General features: G+C 42.0%; 1 protein-coding gene across 1 annotated transcript; it reads right to left on the bottom strand.

Moving 5' to 3' along the window:
* Positions 1–12,805: 12,805 nt before the first annotated feature.
* fzd9b (frizzled class receptor 9b) lies at positions 12,806–15,648 on the bottom strand. The gene has a single exon (XM_057348056.1). It carries the CDS (start codon positions 14,944–14,946, stop codon positions 13,207–13,209), a length of 1,740 nt encoding a protein of 579 aa, XP_057204039.1. The 5' UTR covers positions 14,947–15,648; the 3' UTR covers positions 12,806–13,206.
* Between the last annotated feature and the right edge of the window lie 3,103 nt (positions 15,649–18,751).

Here is an 18,751-nt window from a genome sequence, read left to right on the forward strand (position 1 = left end):
CCTTCTTTCTCAGGGGAAGGGCACGTTTTGGCATCCCAGGCCAGACCTCTGGAACCTCCATGTCTGGCCCCTGGACGGGACGAGGAGATCCTGAGCGGCCTACACCCGGCGGTGGTAGAGACTCTCACACAGGCTAGGGCTCCGGCCACTAGGAGGCTGTATGCCTTCAAGTGGCGCCTCTTCTCGTCCTGGTGCTCTTCTCGTGGAGAAGACCCACAGAGATGCTTGATCAGGTACGTACTGTCCTTTCTCCAGGAGAGACTTGAGAGAAATCTCTCCCCTTCCACACTGAAAGTGTATGTTGCTGCTATCGCCGCACATCACGATTCAGTTGCTGGCAAGTCTCTAGGACAGCACGACCTGGTCACCAGGTTCCTGAGGGGCGCGAGACGGTTGAATCCGCCTCGCCCGCGCCCCGTACCCTCTTAGGACCTCGAAGTGGTCCTGGAGGGCCTCCAGAGGCCCCCCTTCGAGCCCCTAGGAGAGGCTGATCTTTCTCGCCTGTCGATAAAGACGGCCCTCCTGGTGGTGCTCGCCTCTATCAAGAGGGTAGGGGACCTACAAGCATTCTCTGTGTCCACGGGTTGCCTAGAATTCGGGCCTGGAGACTCTCAAGTTATCCTGAGACCACGGCCAGGCTACGTGCCCAAGGTTCACACCACTCCCTTCCGGGACCAGGTGGTGAACTTGCAGGCGCTCCCCACTGGGGAGGAAGACCCAACCCCATCCGTGTTGTGTCCAGTACGCGCACTGCTCCTCTACTTGGACCGCACGCAGAGCTTTAGAAGCTCTGAGCAGCTCTTTGTCTGTTTTGGAGGACAGCAGAAGGGGAGGGCTGTCTCCAAACAGAGACTGGCGCACTGGATCGTGGATGCCATCGCCACAGCATACCGGTCACAAGATCGCCCCTGCCCCATAGGAGTTAGGGCACATTCCACTCAGGGTGTCGCCTCCTCGTGGGCACTGGCTCAGGGCGCCTCTCTGGCAGACATTTGCAGAGCTGCGGGTTGGGCTACGCCCAATACCTTAGCGAGGTTCTACAACCTCCGTGTAGAACCGGTGTCAGCCCGCGTCCTGCAGGGCAACAGGTAGGACCGGCAACCGCTAGGGCGTACGCCTGCGAAAGCCCTTCCCCCTCCGGGGGGAGCAGCGGCTATTCCGCCTCACTTCTTTCCCCTCGAGTAAAGAATAGGCATTCCATCCATCACTAAGCACCCTTCCAGGGGGCAGGCTGGGCAGAGCAGCCCTGCCCCCTTAGGCTGGGGAACAGTTGAGTTATATACCACATAGCTCTAACCGGACCTAGTGCTCCAGACGTGGTAACCCCCCCTCCGTGGGCTGTCCCGTCTGATGTATCCTCATGAATGGTTCCCACCTCAGCAACCCATGACCTCCCTAGGTGGACTCCCACCTTGCGGTTAACTGTAGTCCACACATTTTCCCACGAGTTCTCCCCTGATGGTGAGACCATGTGGTGTCTCCACTAGTTCCTCCCTTCGGTAGGTAGTGGTCTCTGCAGCGTTTTTCCCCCGGGGGGAATAATGGTTACCCAGTGGCCCTTACGGAGCCAGGCGGCTTCTCGCTGTTTAGAGAACTAGGTCTCCGCCCATGACGGCCGGTGGCAGGGGCTTCCCAACTTTGTGGAAAAGCTCTGGGTCCCCCTTCCTCTCCACTGGATGGTCATAATTTCACGCTAGCACCCACGTCTGACTCGCCCAGACCAGTCAACGTCGCTCCGCTAGAGATTGTGACGCGGCTCAGTGTTGTGGAGTCTTCCATGGGAACTCCAATCTGTCGGTTCGACACAACGTCGAGAGACCGACAGAAAGGGAACGTCTTGGTTACGGATGTAACCTCAGTTCCCTGATGGAGGGAACGAGACGTTGTGTCCCTCATGCCACAACATTGGCCGCCCACCCCAGCGGTCGGGGGAGGATGCTTAAGGCTCCTCAGACCAAAAGCGAAAGAATGAGCACGCCGGCTTCCCTCTTATACCCGGACATCCGGGGAGGAGTCCGACATGCAAATTTCATTCGCCAATTTTCATTGGCCTTTTCTAAATACTCAGAAGATGATAGGTTCTCAAGACAATCCCCAGTCTGTCGGTTCGACACAACGTCTCGTTCCCTTCATCAGGGAACTGAGGTTACATCCGTAACCAAGACGTTCCACTGCCTTAAGGAAAGAAAAGATGGAGTCGGGTTTAAGGATGAATGATAAATTGTGGGAATGACCGAAATAAACTCTGATTGGTGGGATTACATGAACATCATCCAAACCTGTGTCCAGATAAAGATGATGATGAGTGCACAAAGAAAGAAGATTAAAATGTAAACTTTCCAGATGAATAGAACCGTATTTCAGTCTATTGCCATAGAAAGGGGTCTTTTCTCTGGAAAGGGGGTGTAAAGACATCAACATCCACCCTATAGAATCATATTGAAGAGAACACAGCACATTTTACAGGTCACTGTGCACAGAGGTCTGTACGGGTTGTGTTTCAAATGAAAGCTTCCCTTTACATCCCTTACTGCACTGCAGGGAAGCGGGGGTGATGTTCACAGAATTCATGCATCATATTGTTGGGCAGCGGGGTGCATAGAGGAGGACACCAAAGACACTTTTATTTCTATGTTTAGCATTTTAAGGCTCATGAAGTGTTAAGAATTTTTCAAAAGAAGTGTATTTTTGTGCCTAATATGTGCTCAGTTTGTGTAGTACATACTGTATATTATGCATTACAAACATTGAATATATTGTGTGTTACTGTCATCATGCATGTACGAAAGATTTTCACCCACCTTTATAGTTGTGTATATTATGTAGTGACAATAAAGTGTTTAATTGCTCAAAGTAACATCAACCGTAGACTCCAAAGTGGGTTTGGATTTCGATATTGTTCTGAGGTCTGAATATAAACCTCAAATGTTCCTCTAGAAGCTTTGCTTAATTACAAAGCCTCATACACACCCTTTCTCACCATACACACACCCCCTGACCTCTGACCCCCCTCTCTTCTCTTCAAGAGCTTTGAGGGAATAATGGGTGATGCTTAGAATGAGGAGGAAAAGAGAGGGTTAACTTCATTATAAAGTTCTCTAAAAGCATTATCTACACCCTTACACGGTTCCCCACAACAAGAGGCCGAAAGAAACGGGAGAGCGAATGAATGGGTGAAAGGGACATGAAAGTCCTGTGATGTTAACACACACTGCAGCGTATCATACAAGATGTTGATCTCAGCACCATATTGCTGAAATTCACGAATACCATAATGGCACTTTACAGAAATAAGATTACTGTTTACCGATTGCTTTTTTAAAGTGTTAGGGGAAAATATTTATTTTTTGTAAGAAGTATGAGCTAAACTATCATCTAAATTAAACACAGCAAATGCCATAAAAGGTCATTGGTCTTAGGTTTGAATATGTTTCTTAAGCTTCAAATTTAATTAGCAGATATGTAAGATTTAGTTTATTTAGCATGGTTTCCCCCTACAAATAATGTAACATTCTTTGAAATTGTGATTTAAAGTGACAGTTCACCGCAAAATTTAATTAATGTCATAAATTACGCCTCCTCAAGTTGTTCCAAACCTGTTTACATTTCTTTGTTCTGTTGAACACAAAAAAACAGTTATTTGGATGAATGTTAGCAACTGACATTTCTGGGACATCATTGACTCCCGTAATAGAAAAAATATTGTATATTTTTTTGTTATGTTAAACACAAAAGAAGATATTTTGAAGAATTTATGAAAACAAACAATTCTGGGGCAATTTTGATTACAATTTTGTGACTACCCGAGAAATCTCAGTTGCTAACATTCTTCTTAATATCTTTCTTTGTGTTTAAGAACAAAGCAATTCACAGAGGTTTGAAATAACATAAGGGTGAGTAATTCATGACTGAATTTTCATTTTTGGGTGGAGTATCCCTTTAATTTCATTCTTTAGCATTAACTAAAAAATTCAATAATATTGTAATTTCATTTTTACCCAATTTGTAATTCAAACCTGTTACATGTGTAACTTAAGACCAACACAAGGTCCCAGAAAGTCCTTACCGAGTGACAGTTTTATTTGGAACAGTTACATTTTTGTTTTTATAAATTTTTCACTTTTTACTTTCAAAGCACTACGGTGGCTGACACAGGGCTAAGATGTCGTCATGTTTTCGTTTCTTTCCTGAAAGAGATAACGTATTTACGAAATGCGCTCTGTAGAGCAGTTTGTCCGTCTAGGGCTACTGTAGAAACAACTTGGCGACTTCCATGTAAGGGGACCCGCGGTGTATGTAGATAGAAATAGTTCATTCTAAAGTAATAAAAACATAACGCTTCATTATGTTCGTTCTTTATACACCTCTGAACACATAGTTATGTATATTATATTGCATATCTGTCAATAGATCCTCAAAAAAATATATTATCAACCAGGCATATGTATAATATTTCCACTAAGACTTTTCAGAATGCAGAACATCCTTGCACATTTCAAAACTCCATTGAGATGTTTTACATTTTTAAAATGGCAAAAAATTGCAAAACGTGCATATAACATTTGTTCTTGACAATGCTGACCTTGATGAATAGTTCGATTAAAAGTGTGCATGCTTTAAAAGGGAGAAGTTGAGATGAAATGTGAGGAGGACTGGAGATCAGTCTGTTTGAAGAAGTTTTCTGCAGTGAAAGCATGCTGAGATGACTTGACTCACACTCCATTCTGCATGAGTCAAACCGACACTGACCAGTCACACAAATGAGATTTATTTAATATCTCAAATGTTTCTCTTCGACAGTAACAAGATGAAATGGATAGCAGATGTGTGTGTAATGCAATGGTCACTTAGGTACTTTACAAAGAGACTTACTCTGTTTTTGTGCCCAACCACAGATTAACCTTGAGGCATTTAGTACAGTACATTATATTACAGTATAGTTGCTTTGTCTTATGATGTCTCTGTATTGAGAACAGAGAGACAATGGTGCAGTTGTGTTCGTCTGAAGTGAATTCGGCTCCTTTTGAATCCAGTTTTAACTGATGTGCGTTTCATGGTTTTAAAATAGCCTGCTTTGAACTACATTTTCATGAAACAGAAAAAAAGATTAAAGTACATCATCAAGCGTGTTGCACTCAATCTCTCTCGACCTCACTTTTCTCTCACATGTATATATAAAGAATATTTGAGCGAGCTCTGGAGACAGAGGAAAGAAGATAGAGAGATACGCAGAGAGAAAGAGAGAGATTGAGATGAAGTGAGGAGAAGAGGTTTAGATAGTTTTCTCCTTGAAGAAGCCCCTGAAGGTTGAGCATCCCACCCTCATGCTGCAGTCACAAGCTTGTGGGTCTATTTAACACGAGAGTCTGTTAAATCTGAGGCCCAAGAAGTAAACACTGGTTTTACATCTGCTATAGTATGCGTGTGACGTAAGTTTGTTGTCACCATCAGAACCTTGTGTGTAAAAAATGTGCACGTCATCTAAGCCAGTGGTTCCCAACCCTGGTCCTGGTCCTTTTTTGATTGTATTGCTACTATACTGAAGTGAATTTATAGGGACACTCTTAATAATAAAGTCGCTTAAAAGGTTCTTCACAGCGATGCCGTAGAACAGGGTTGTCCAATGTCGGTCCTTCAGGGCCACTGTCCTGCAGAGTTTAGCTCCAACTTGGCTCAACACACCTGTTTGGAAGCTTCTAGTCTGCTTTGTGAGACCTTGATTAGCTGTTCAGGTGTGTTTGATTTGGGTTGAAGCTAAACTTTGCAGGACACCGGCCCTCCAGGACTGACTTTGGACACCCCTGCCGTAGAAGAACCATTTTTGGTTCCACAAAGAACCATTCAGTCAAAGGTTCTTTAAAGAACCATCTCTTGAGACAAAAAAAGAACAGTGTTTTAGGGCCATCATATGAATCTTATGGGGATAAGGCAATCCCAGAGTTCATTGCAACAAGCTCAGTGATAAACATGATCCCAAGATACAGATTAAAAATATACTAACATTTCATTGAAAACTCAAACTTTGAATAAAATGGTTGGGAGGTCAGCGGGCTGACCAAGTTAACCAGCTAAACATCTTATGGCCAGCCTGGGAGACCAGCAAGACAAGCTAAAGACCAGCTTGTCAAGTCTTAAACCAAGAAACTGGAGAGCTCAAAGGGTTTTGGACGAGAGGTTCAAGAGTTTGCATTAGTGTCACAATTTTAATTATGAGTCATGATGAGGAGCTTTGCGTTAAAGAGAACTAAAGATATAGCATATCAGAGAGGTCCAAGGGTGCATTCTAGGAAGAGAGTGGTTAACTTTTCTTTGCACCTCCACAACCTTGACCCCCAATCCGTGCCTCAGAGGATGACATCGCACCGTTTACAGGCTCTTTGTTGTTGTTTTTTCCCTCCGCTTCTTCTTTCTTTGTTGATCTCTCTGGAGAGACTTTGGTACTGGAGATTAGAGCGGGGTGCTGCCTAGCAACTGGAATCAAAATGGCAGAGCCCTCTGTGTCTAAAGCGCCTGACCTAGATAACACAACGCCTGTGATCACGCTTCACGACAACCTATGATGGAAGGTGTCACCGAGCGCCCGTCACTTTGTCACCCCGACAAACGGCTGCCGTCACTGCACGCTCACGTCACTTTGAAGAGCGAAGGAGGAAAACAGTCACCTCGCATCAGTCGAACACAGTCAGTGCCGGCTCTGTACTCCTGAGGGCAACGTGTAAAACGCAGAAGAGTCGACAAACAATATCTCATGCTGATTTTAAAATGCGCCCCTTGTTAGATACTAAAATAGAAAAAGCGTTCTTCTTAGGGATTGAGGTAAAGATGGTACTCGAGTTTGTTGCACATCTCTTGACAACCCCTAGCATCTCTTACGCTATTTACTGCAGCTTCTGATCGACATGATGAAACAGACTGCAAATTTGTGCCAAGCTTTACGTTTCTTTTAATACGCTTCTTCACAGAGAATTAGGAGACGAAAGACGAAAGTCTCTGATTCACTGTGTTTTGCATTACTTTGTAAAGTTTCTTTTTATCATGTTTTTCTTTCGTCACTTCAGCGGAATGACAGAAAAACATAAAAAATCGTGGTACTGGTAGAGACACATGCAATGGAAATAAATAAACGCTGGCGCACATGATTTAATGTGTTTGTGTGTTACAGACGCAATTCGTAAAGTTTTTGTTGAAAAATAAACAAAAGGTATTGAGCACATTAAAAATGAGTTTATTATCAGCATTTAACAATTTCAGTTTTATGATACACAACTTTGCAAGAATTCACATGAAATGTAAAAGCAAGTAATTTAACTTGCAGTTTTTGTTTTAAACAGAGATGGCGATAGAGAGGCAAACATAGCAGATTGCAGCTTTAATGCAGTCATGAATTTACTAAAAGTATCGTTGTTAACAGTCCATTAACATGAAAACTCAGTTTCTCCTTAAAGCTGATGTTGAGAGTTTAGTAGTGATCATCCTCAAACAATTGCATGACTGTAGCTAACTGAAAACGTACACTAATACCCACTAAAGCACCCCTTGTGGCAACGCTGAGAATGAAACGTGTTCAATTTCGATGCAATTTAGAACCGGGACGAATAAAAACAAGAAGCTTTTCCATTTGCGTACCTATGACGAGTATTTTTGTGAATTTTGGGGTACATCTGTTCTGAAAAGAATGTGGGGTGGAAACCATATGTACTTCTGCTGCCTCCAATAGTGAAATCAAGGCCAGGTTTAGTGGGTTTGCAGTGGCTTAATAAAGACGTTTCTGTTGGATTCAAAGAGTTCAGAACTTTGTATTCGACTTCAAAACAGGAGAGTTAAACTAGCATAAGAAGAGAGCGCTGTGGTTATAACCAATGAGGTAGACGTGATATGGCGTGTAAAATCCAATTTTTTTTCCTGTGGTTCTTTTTAAAAACATTTTTGGGGTGTTTCATTAACATAAACTCTGACAAAGAGTTTGCGCTGTTTCAGTATTTTGGAATCTGGGTAGATTTCATGTTATTCAGAGAATTTCAATGTTTGTTTAAACAATATTTCGGGGATATTTCACACATATTTTCCTGTCATGAGGAGACCACAGTTTTTCAACAGATCTTGGGCTGTTTCACCCTTGGCAGCTCCGGACATGAACTCAGTCAATAGGTTATGTTTTGTTTGGGGGTACATTGTAAAATCTGAATTCGTGTGTGTGTGACGCATTGGCTATGACACAAAAACAATGCAATATAACACACTCAGCGGATTTTCATTACTGATGTGTGTGTGTTTCTGTAACCTGTTCAGTTCCAAGTTGAATTCCGCAGTGAAATGATTTGAACAAAACTAAAGCCTGTTCAATTCAGTTTTTTTCTGTAAAGCTAAAAAACGGATACTTGACCAGGTCCATTTGGGCATATACTTAGAAAACAGCTGAAAATACATCTTTTATTTTGGCATTATTTTTAACTGAATTGTTTTAAATTTTATGTGTAATGCTTTTACACGGGTAACTTTTTTTACCAAGGAACTGTTCTGTTATATAAATAAATAAATATTAATAAAATTAATAAAAACTCTAGGTTAAAATTTTGATTATAATAACATTAAACACTTAAATAAAAGTAACGTTTAAAAGTTTAAAATGTACAGGTATAACATTTTAATAAATAAATGTATAAATTTTGAGTATGAATTATAAATAATCAGAAATAATCAGAAAAAAAGAATTGGCCTTTATGTATGCATCAACTTTTCCATATAGAAAATATACCTATACTGTAGTATACATAGGTTTAAAGTGAATTTGATTTAATGGAAATGTGAAGCGACAGCCGCACATCTCTGAAAAGGCTTTCGAGTGACTTTGCGGCTTTTCCAACTTTTTACTGCAAGAAGTGAAATTTTTTACCACCGTCATGTGTCATTACCATCTCTCACAATGTCAAGACTCCACATCATGTGAAATTATATCAAAATCCAATCTCAAGGCCATGAGTAGATCTTTATTCCATAACACGTGATTCACATTTTACCACATTGTTAAAAATTAACCCTCAAGTGTAGAAATTTGTGTTTGTGTTTATGTGTGAGTAAAACACGAGCATCAGCGCTGAGCGAGTGGATCTACATGTGAACCCCACTGCGAAGCGACTGGCACATTTTCATGGAAAGCTTGTCTTTTAGGCCTGCAGGTTTTCAATGTGCTCATTTACACATCAAAACAGTGCAGAAAAGGGATAGTTCTCTGGAGGGCAGGGGAGGGGGGAGGGGGGAGGGGGTGGGTGAGCGTAATGAGGGCTTCTTTTATTCTCTTTGCTCTCCCTCGCTCTCTTTCTTCTTTCCTGAGGGGTGGGTGGATGGTTGTGGACTGATAAGCATGGCTGGGGTTCGGGTGGAGGTGGGGTAAACATCTCATAAAGATCCTCTTTTAATCAAACGCATGACTGGACAGGGGGTCTCACACTCGGCTGGACGGATGGGAAGAAGGAGCTTACCGACCTCATCCCACCACATACGGTGACCCTAGAAAGTATCTGGAGAATTAAAGGGACAGTTTGCCCAAAAATGAAAAGTCTGTCATCATTTACTCACCCTCTTGTCATGTCAAACCTGTATGACTTTCTTTCTTCTGCAGAGTACAGAAGAAGATATTTTGAAGAATGTTGGTAACCAAATAGCGACAGTACCCGTTCACTTCTATTGTATGGACACAGAAAGTCAATGGGTACCGTCGCTTTCACAACATTTGTCAAAATATCTTCTTTTGTATTCTACGTAAAAAAGAAAGGCATACAGGTTTGAAATGATAAGAGGGTGAATAAATGATGACAGAATTTCCATTTTTGGGTGAACTATCACTTTAAGTTAAAGCTGTTTGAGATCGTTTTGCCTTATGTAGCCTAACATATAAAACAGGTGACATTTCTAACAAAGAAAACTACAAAGGCACATAAAATAAGTAAAAATAGGTTTGAAAAATATAAGTTTGGTGCTCAAATAGTAAACATGTCTTAAAAAAACGTATTTGGCTTAAGAAAGCACAAGTCATATAAACTAATATAATGACCGAATGAGCAAAATGTGAAGATTCTAAAAAAAAACCTAAAAAATCTACACTTGTTATCCACTAAAAATAACATTCCCATTACCCAAAACTTCTTAAATCAACACCTTGACAAGAAAAGTGACTTTAGATATTTAGTCTTGTTTTGTAAAAGAAAAGATGCTTAAAACAAACAAAAATATAATCTGCCAATGGGGTAAGAAAACTAAATGTGAATTTAGTTGTACTTTTTTCTTAAGTTTATTTTTCTCACCCTGTATTTTTTTGCTCGTTATACATTTTCCTAATTCATCTTATGTCACTTTTCTGGTCAAAAAAATGTATCTTGATTTAAATATTTGTACTTTAAAACGTTACAAAAATGCTCAGTAAGAATGTCATTTTTTGCAGTGTAGAAAGTAAATGAACCTTTGTTTGTTGAGCAGGTTTTGCCTCCATTAAAAATCTTATTTGGGACTTGTTTGTTTGTATAGAGCGTGCGTGAGAAGTGAATGAAATGTGTGTATATTACAATGCATGTGCTGCTCCAGCGTTGTACTCACGTTTGTGGTTGGACAGGTGCCTTCATACATAAGCCTCTGGCCCTGAGTCACTTCAACTGAGGCCCCTGGACGCACATGCACACACACACGCACGCACGCACGCACGCACGCACGCACGCACGCACGCACACACACACACACACACACCAGATGCAGTTTACTGACACTGTGATCGAGGTAAAGCACGCCTCCAGAGAGGAAACCTGAGCTGAAAAATACCAAAACACGCTGTCATAAATCGCTAGTGACTGCTGAAAGGATATGTGTAGTGCCAAAGCTTTCTCAGAGGAGGTACTTCACTACCTGTGTAAATGACACATGCAGCTGTCAGTATATTAACAACAAAACTATGTGACTCGCATAAACGATGGTGACGAAAGTCATGTTACAGAATGCAAAAGGAAAATGCTTTTTTTCCAGGCAGGTATTTTGTAATGCTGTTTGGATGTGAAAAGCTCATGTAGATGGAAACACTGAGGCACTTTTGGATGGGAATGCATGACACTCTGAATGGACCATGGACTTTATTAGTGTGCGATTGGGAAACTTTGGTTGAAAGCAAACAGAAACTTTATTAGGGTCAAGTAAAGTGTTAGTAAATGGGTTGCCTCTGTTATTTAGGTGAGTGTTTACTGTCTAGTCTGTTGAAAACACTGACAAACTGCAGCATAAAAATAGGCCAAATGCCTCAGAGGGACGTCTATGAAAGGACTAAAATGAATATTTTATTTTTTTATAATAAACTTTATTTTTAATATAAATATTAATATAATTTATTAATTTACATGAACCGAACAAACTGGCCAGTTCATTCAAATGAATTCATTTAAATCCATATGTTTGGATAAAGTATTGTTTAAATAATGAGGCTATAATGTACTATATAAATTGGTGAACATATGCAAACAGCGCTGGGAATTCTTATAGTAATATATATACATATATTGTTATAACTGGAATGGAAACCAATATCAGACTAATGGCTAGTTGACCAAAATGGCCCATCTGTTTGAGGGCTGCGCCACATACATATTAAATATGTATGCATGTAATGCACAAACACACGCCTGTTGGTTTGGCATATGTGTTGATTTGCTAATGAGACTTTTTGAAGCCAATAAATGACTAATGCTCCAGTAAGAAAATGAGCAGAAACAGACATGCAATGGCATATGAATGAATCATCAAACCTAGAACTGCAAGTTACAAACAGCAGGGGGGGTTGGGTGAAGAAAACACATTCAAGCAGCTATTGGAGCCCTACATGCTCCGGATCAAGCGTCGGAGGAAAGTGCCTTTATTTGCATGAGTGGCTGACATCAAAGGAGCGCAGGGGTAAGAGAGAAGAGACACGCAACAATAGGAGAATCTGGGTGTGTGCGTGCAGTGTGCCTCGTTAATAAAATATAATTCCAGAACAACCTTTACGTTTAAAGGTGATGATATGAACGTTCGCACAGAGAAATCCAGCCTTCTGTCTGTCACTCTGCTCAACAATTCCCTTTGAGGATGAAGGGGAGAAAATCACCAGGGACTTCTGTTCTGGCAAAGGAGATCGCGCCTAAAGCGCGCGTCTGTCATGCTGGGGTGAATTAAAGAGAAAGCAGAGTAGATGCCTGAAATAAAAGACGTGAACACGGTTGAGAACATGATGCATTATAAACAATGTTTCTAAACCTGAAAAAAAACGCCTGACAAGCTTAATCCCCATGATCCAAGATTAATCACAGCGTTGCCCAAATAGTCCCTAGAAACGGACAACAGAGATTTATTTCTGTCAGGGCCGTACAAAGCCACATCAGCGTAGCCCCATAAAGTGTTATTCGGGGGTAGCCCGGTCTATTGAGGGCTTCTGAAAGAGTCCCTCGAGGATCGATTTGCATTTGAACCGGGGCAAGCTTTCAGATGCAAACGTGGCTTTCTTCATCAAAATATTTGCATTGCTTTGACGCATCTTGTTCCAGTGCATGCGAAAAGTCTCACCAAGGCGTTTCTTTTTAACTTCTCTGAATAAAACCTAAAGCCGTCAACAAGTGCTGGCATTCAATTCCAATAATAGTGTTACTTCATGTGGCACAACAAAATAGCATCTTTTCTACTAACACCAAGGGTTGTAGGTGGACTGAGAACTTAAATGAGCAATTTACTCTTTTTTATCAACTACTGTGAAGGATGACCTCCAGACAACTGTTCAAAATATATCACATTTATTTTCTTCTCCAAAAGGCACTTTTTAACCATCTCGTAAGAAACAAAGACTCAAGAAAATTAAATATATATACAATAAATAGTCATGAAAATGTAACAATTATGCACAAAGAAACGTGTGAATTTCTCCATGCAAGAGTGATTGGCTTTGCAGATGATCTATAACTGTTAAGGATGTGAATACTTCTGATTGTTTCCTTTTTTACAATGAAATAATTCTCATATTAAATAAAATAAAAAGTCCGTTGTTTAGTAAGAAGCTGCAGGTTTTCAGTTTATTTTCCGTCGCTTCACGGCACTCAAATGGGCCTTTCGTGAAGTCCAATACACAGAGAAATGCCTGCGTTCTGTCTCTATGTAGTACAAAACAGATCAGTCCACGGTCTGTGTGTTTATTCCAGGCTGTGCTCATACATGCGTAGGACTGTCTGAGAAGGGATCAGTTTTAGACATGTGCAGTATGACGGCAGGTGCTTTGTAGTGACAGTGACTGGTGCTGCAACTCCCACCGCAGTGTTTCCTGCAAGTCCTGTCTGTCAACTTCCTGCTGCACAGTCCCTGCCAAGTCTGCAACGTCTTAGAGCTCCAGACCCACACGCCGCTGGTGATTCCCACCACCAGCGACATGAAGATCTTCAGCATGAACACGGCCACCGTGGGCACCGAAGACTCCAGGGAGCAGTCCTCATTCCTACGGTCTGGGAATGTGGTGCACTTGCTCTGCAATCCTCTGAATTTCCAGTAGTCCATGTTGAGTCGCTCGTAGAAGTAGCATATGATGACACACGTGGCAGGGACCGTGTAGAGGATGGAGTAGATGCCGATTTTCACCATCAGCTTTTCTAACTTCTCCGTATTGGTGCCTTCGGTTTTCATCACTTTTCTGATGTGAAAGAGCGCCACGAAGCCGGTCAAGATGAAAGACGTTCCGATGACGAGGTAGCAGGACAGAGGTACGAGGACAAAGCCGGTTAGCGCCCCCACGTCCATACTGCCCACGTAGCAGAGTCCGGTGAGCTCATCGCCTGCAACTTTTCGCATAGTGAGGATGACTATGGTCTTCAGGGCGGGTATGCCCCACGCGGCCATGTGGAAGTAACTGCTGTGCGATTCGATAGCCTCGTGACCCCATTTCTTACCCGCGGCCAGAAACCAGGTGATAGTGAGGATAACCCACCAGATGGAGCTTGCCATGCCAAAATAGTAGAGTATGAGGAAGACTATGGTACAACCTGTACTCTCCAAGCCCTCTTGGATGATGTACAGCTCCCCGTTCTCACGGTCGCACGCGATGTTCTCCGCCCCAGCCACGGAACGAATGATAAAGGCGACTGAGTAAACGTTATAGCACATGGAGAGGAAGATGATGGGCCGCTCTGGATACTGAAAGCGGTGAGGGTCGAGAAGGAAGGTTAGGACTGTGAAAGCTGTGGAAACAAAGCACAAAGTCGACCAAACCGCCATCCAAATGAATGCAAAGTCCTTATCCTGTCTGGACCAGAACACGTCCACTGCAGAGGAGCAGCGTGGAGCGCACGTCTCACTTTTTTCCACATACTGGAACTTTTCTGGGTTCTCACAAACTCCCACGCTGCCCCCAGAGCGCCCGTTCACAGGGCCAGGCTGCCTGGATCTGGGCTGCACTGGCAGCATACCTTCTCCTTTCTTGGTCTCGGTTTTGGTATCGTTCTCAGGAGCCTCCATGCACAGGGCGTTGGGGTCATTTCTGGTGGGCAGTTTAGAGCAGTCCAAAGAATCCGGCCAGGCGTAATTAAACTTCTCCATTATGGGCGAGCACTTCTGACGGGCCTGCTCGCACATTGGACGGCAAGCGGGAATGGATGTGGACACTTGGTCCGTGCACATCGGGGCAAAAAGAGAGCAGAGGAAAAATCTCAAGTGCATGTCACAGCCATACTCCACCAGCGGGGCGAATTCGTTGAGTTTTATGCCAGCTTCCCTCTGACTGTCATGGTCCATGAAGTTGGGCATCCGTGTGAGGTTGTACCCAATGCCTTGGCACATGGGGATGGTGATAGGCTCACATTTAGCCGGTCTCCCTCTCTCCAAATCATAAGAGCTGATTTCTAGGCTGTATGCAATGACCAGCTGACACCATAGAGAAATTACAATTTTAAGAGGTCCCATGCTGGATTTTCAGTCACCCTTTTTGAATGAGGTAAGACACTTTCCTGGCATAAAGTCCGAAATGAGGATAATTTAGGTTTTATAGGTGAATGTATAGTCCCATATAGACTGCTTACATTCGCAGTGTTTCAATGAACGCTTCCTTTGTCATTCAGTTAAAAACGCAAAAATGAATATCCCACTGAATGAAACCTGTTTGAAAAAATATCCCTTTTCAAAACAAAGTCTTCACATCGTATAAAATGATACTCAATATCCAGGTCCGTCACATACTTTCATGAAAAACGCGCGTGCACAGTCCCGGTAAAAATAAGTGATATTGCACGTCGGTCAACGTAGCGTTAGCTAACATAACGGCATCAGGAGAAGTTTAACAGGACAAACAACAAATCTGTCCTTGACTTCGGTTATCTCCAAACTTGTGAGCGGCATATAGTCCGTGCAGACGCGTGCTGTGTGTTTTCACTTCTGTCTTCACATCTCTACTGGCGCACACTGAACTTTCGCTCTCCTCCTCTCGCGATGCACTCTAATGTAGGGGCGGGGCATTCACGACGTTCTCCTCTGATCACGCCCACACACTACTGAACAGCGATTGACGCCAAGATCAGTCTCCGCCTGCTTACAACTGCAAATACATTGCGTATAGTTGTAACCCCGCCCATTTACAACCGAGTTAAACACTTCTGTTTGTTTTCATGATCGTAATTTACGAAACTAAAGTGTGAACGGATGAAAGCGATGAGGGATACGATAGATACAGATACAAATGTTTAAATTCCCCTCCCCTCAAAATGAATGGTTCACCACAGTAAACAGTTTGGTAGCCTATTTGTAAAACTATGGTAATGCTAACCAAAAGCATGGTTACTTTACTTTTTCTTAATAAAACCATGGTTACAAAACGGCAAATAAATAACTGCATTAGGCTACTGTAAAAACATCATACATTAAAAGGGGTTCTCATTTGAAGAATATTTCAGATTTTTATTTGTTCATCAGTTAAAACATAACTGTATTATAATCTTGTGGAAACTTAAATTTCATTGTCATTTTTTAAATAGCATTCTAATGCAAACTATGGGTTGGTTTGTTTTAGCAGGCATTAAACACATTTTTCACATTCCCTACAAATTTGTATAAATAATGTAAATCCTTGCATATGAGATTTCAACCACAGATTTATTTGTAAAATCATAAACAGCCAATGCTGATATAAAGTGTCCCCCACGGCACAGGTAATAAAGTCTTAAATCAGTGGAACAAGTGGAAAATTAAAGTGCGATGGAATTCGTTAAAATAGCCAGTCTGACACTCAACACCTCAGGATATTACAGTCAAGGAGAACAGATGAAGTCCATTCCAAACCTAATGAAAGAAAAACAAAGACAAGAAGCTTTATTTCTGAAAATGTATCTGTCACATGTGTTATTTAAAGTTGCCTTTCATTAACCTGTATTATCATTATTATTTTAAATCTTCTCTGCAATGGAAGATTCGTGTGAGGGAAAAAGATGATTGTTACCATCTAGTGGCAATACAACGTACAACACTTCCACAAAGACAAGACAGATTAGACTTTATAAGTGAAGTGTGCATAGGTTTTCTTTACATCTTTGTATTACATTCTCAGTAATATTAATGTAGCGTTCAAATACCTTTTAGGCCAACGTCCATTTTGTCAGTGGTACCAAGTAAATATGACCAAAAGTTGTTGAACATGCAGAACAAATGTTAAAATCTTACTTATACAACTCCTTTATTCCACGGCACATTTATGACAGACCGAACTCAGTTCTCAAGCCAAAACATTTGATCGCTATAAAAAAGGCAGATTAGAAACCCTTGATGTGGTTACAGTGGGCATTTAAACCTTTTCACCCATGGTGTTAGATTGTGGGTAGTTATCAGATTTGGATTTGGCATAGTAAGCCTCACTTAGCCTGAAAGAGCACAGAGTGAGCCCGCCACCCCTCCAACTGTGAAGGAAATACATACCAGACCGAACGATTTTTATCGCCCTCTGCTTTTGCACGTCAGACCCCAATCCAGTCCACTTTCAGCAACCCCTGTTCATTTAACTGCTCGATACGTCCTGTTTTAAAACTCGACAGAGAAACTGCAACTTTGACGGAAAGTGTAGGGTCTCAGGTGCCGTACGTTCTCCGTCTGCGTGTACGGAGCCACCCAAGGACTGATATGAGATTTTATCAGGTAACAGGACTCCGTGTTGTGCATGCAACCTATCAGAAACATTTCCAGCCTTTTAATCTTATCTGACATTCCTCAGCCTTCTCGAAAGACACAAAATGCTATTCTCAAAAACAGCTCTCAGATTCAGTCACAAGACTGAGAAGCAGGGCGACGGGCCTAAAAAGTAACTTTACAAATTGCGGGTGACTGACGAAAGCCTTAATTAAAGCTCAGCCGAGTGAATTAAAGTGATGTCGCTTCATGACATCATATCCTGTTCGGTTAGCCGTGCCATGGTAGTATCTCTCTCATTCAGGCTAATGGGACACGGGGCACTTTAACTGTCACTATTTATGAAACCGTCAGTGGCCTGCAGATTCTGTGACTGAACGTCAACAGATCTGCATCATCGGCATTCACTTTTCTCGTACGTGTGGACTCGCTGTCGGAGCGCTGACATAATGGAAGCGTAATTCCCTGTGCGGAGTGGCCACTTCTTAAAATACGATGGAAATCACAAGGCCGCAGGGACGGTGTGACCGCTGAGAGTGGTGTAGATACTCGTCTGACACGTGGCAGGGTAAGATAACCGTGTCTGAAAGGAGCAAGGGCTGACCCAGGATAACAGAGGTATGGAGACAATGCCATCAACTGGAATTAGGAGAGAAGAGATGGGAATGGGCACTCAAATGTCTTTCCATTGCGTTAAGTACTGTCCTCTTGAGAATAGAGTTATAGATAACCTCACAGACACATGCAGCGTCCAGACGTATCACAGAAACTAAAAACACAGTCTTGTAGGAAGTCTTAAAATGGAGCTCCAGCGGTTGGATTGGGTCTGGAGTTTATTAATGTAGAAGTTTGTTTGTGCAGCATGCGGTAGTTTCAGATTATACAATCTGAAAAGAATTACTTTTAAAATGTGGTTTTTATTATATCTGTGGTTTAGGTTTTAGGGGATATGAGTCTAGTTCAATTGACTTAATTCTTTTATATACAGTATGTTAGATTAGGTGGACAACCACATTATATGATTAAATTCCAATTTATTCCCCATTGTAAACATCTTAGATTAAACGTGATATTGCTGTTCACAAAAGGAGTGAGGGAAAAACATACATACATTTGGGTCTCATAAGTACATTTTGAGTCATATTCAACTATGGTGTCAACGTGGCCTAAGTGAAAATCAAAGGCCAATTCATTACACTCCAGTTTTGAAATCGTCTCTTGACCGAGGTCATGCAATAAATGGTGGGATCACAGGTTATTGCACACGGGCAGCCAAATGCAGTTGTGCATATGATGATGGAATATTTAAAGAGGGAAGAGAAACAGATGGAACTGATTATCTCTCGAAGCTCCTTAAACAGAATTGAATGAGGTTGAGAATGAGTTCAGTTTAAACAAGATGCATGAGCCACGTGCAGTGCAGACCGGTGGGCTTTCTCTTTACAGAAACAAGTGGGGAAATGTGTCTTTAGACTTTTCTTTGTATTTTATAGAGACAGATACAGGCTGTTGATCTTATAATACCTGTCAAAATCGTGGTGAAACGAAAGAAGATTAAAATATAGTGTGCAAGGAAATAAAACCTATTTTTAAGGACATA

This window comes from Triplophysa rosa, linkage group LG12, assembly GCF_024868665.1.
Source record: "Triplophysa rosa linkage group LG12, Trosa_1v2, whole genome shotgun sequence".
NCBI lineage: Eukaryota > Metazoa > Chordata > Actinopteri > Cypriniformes > Nemacheilidae > Triplophysa > Triplophysa rosa.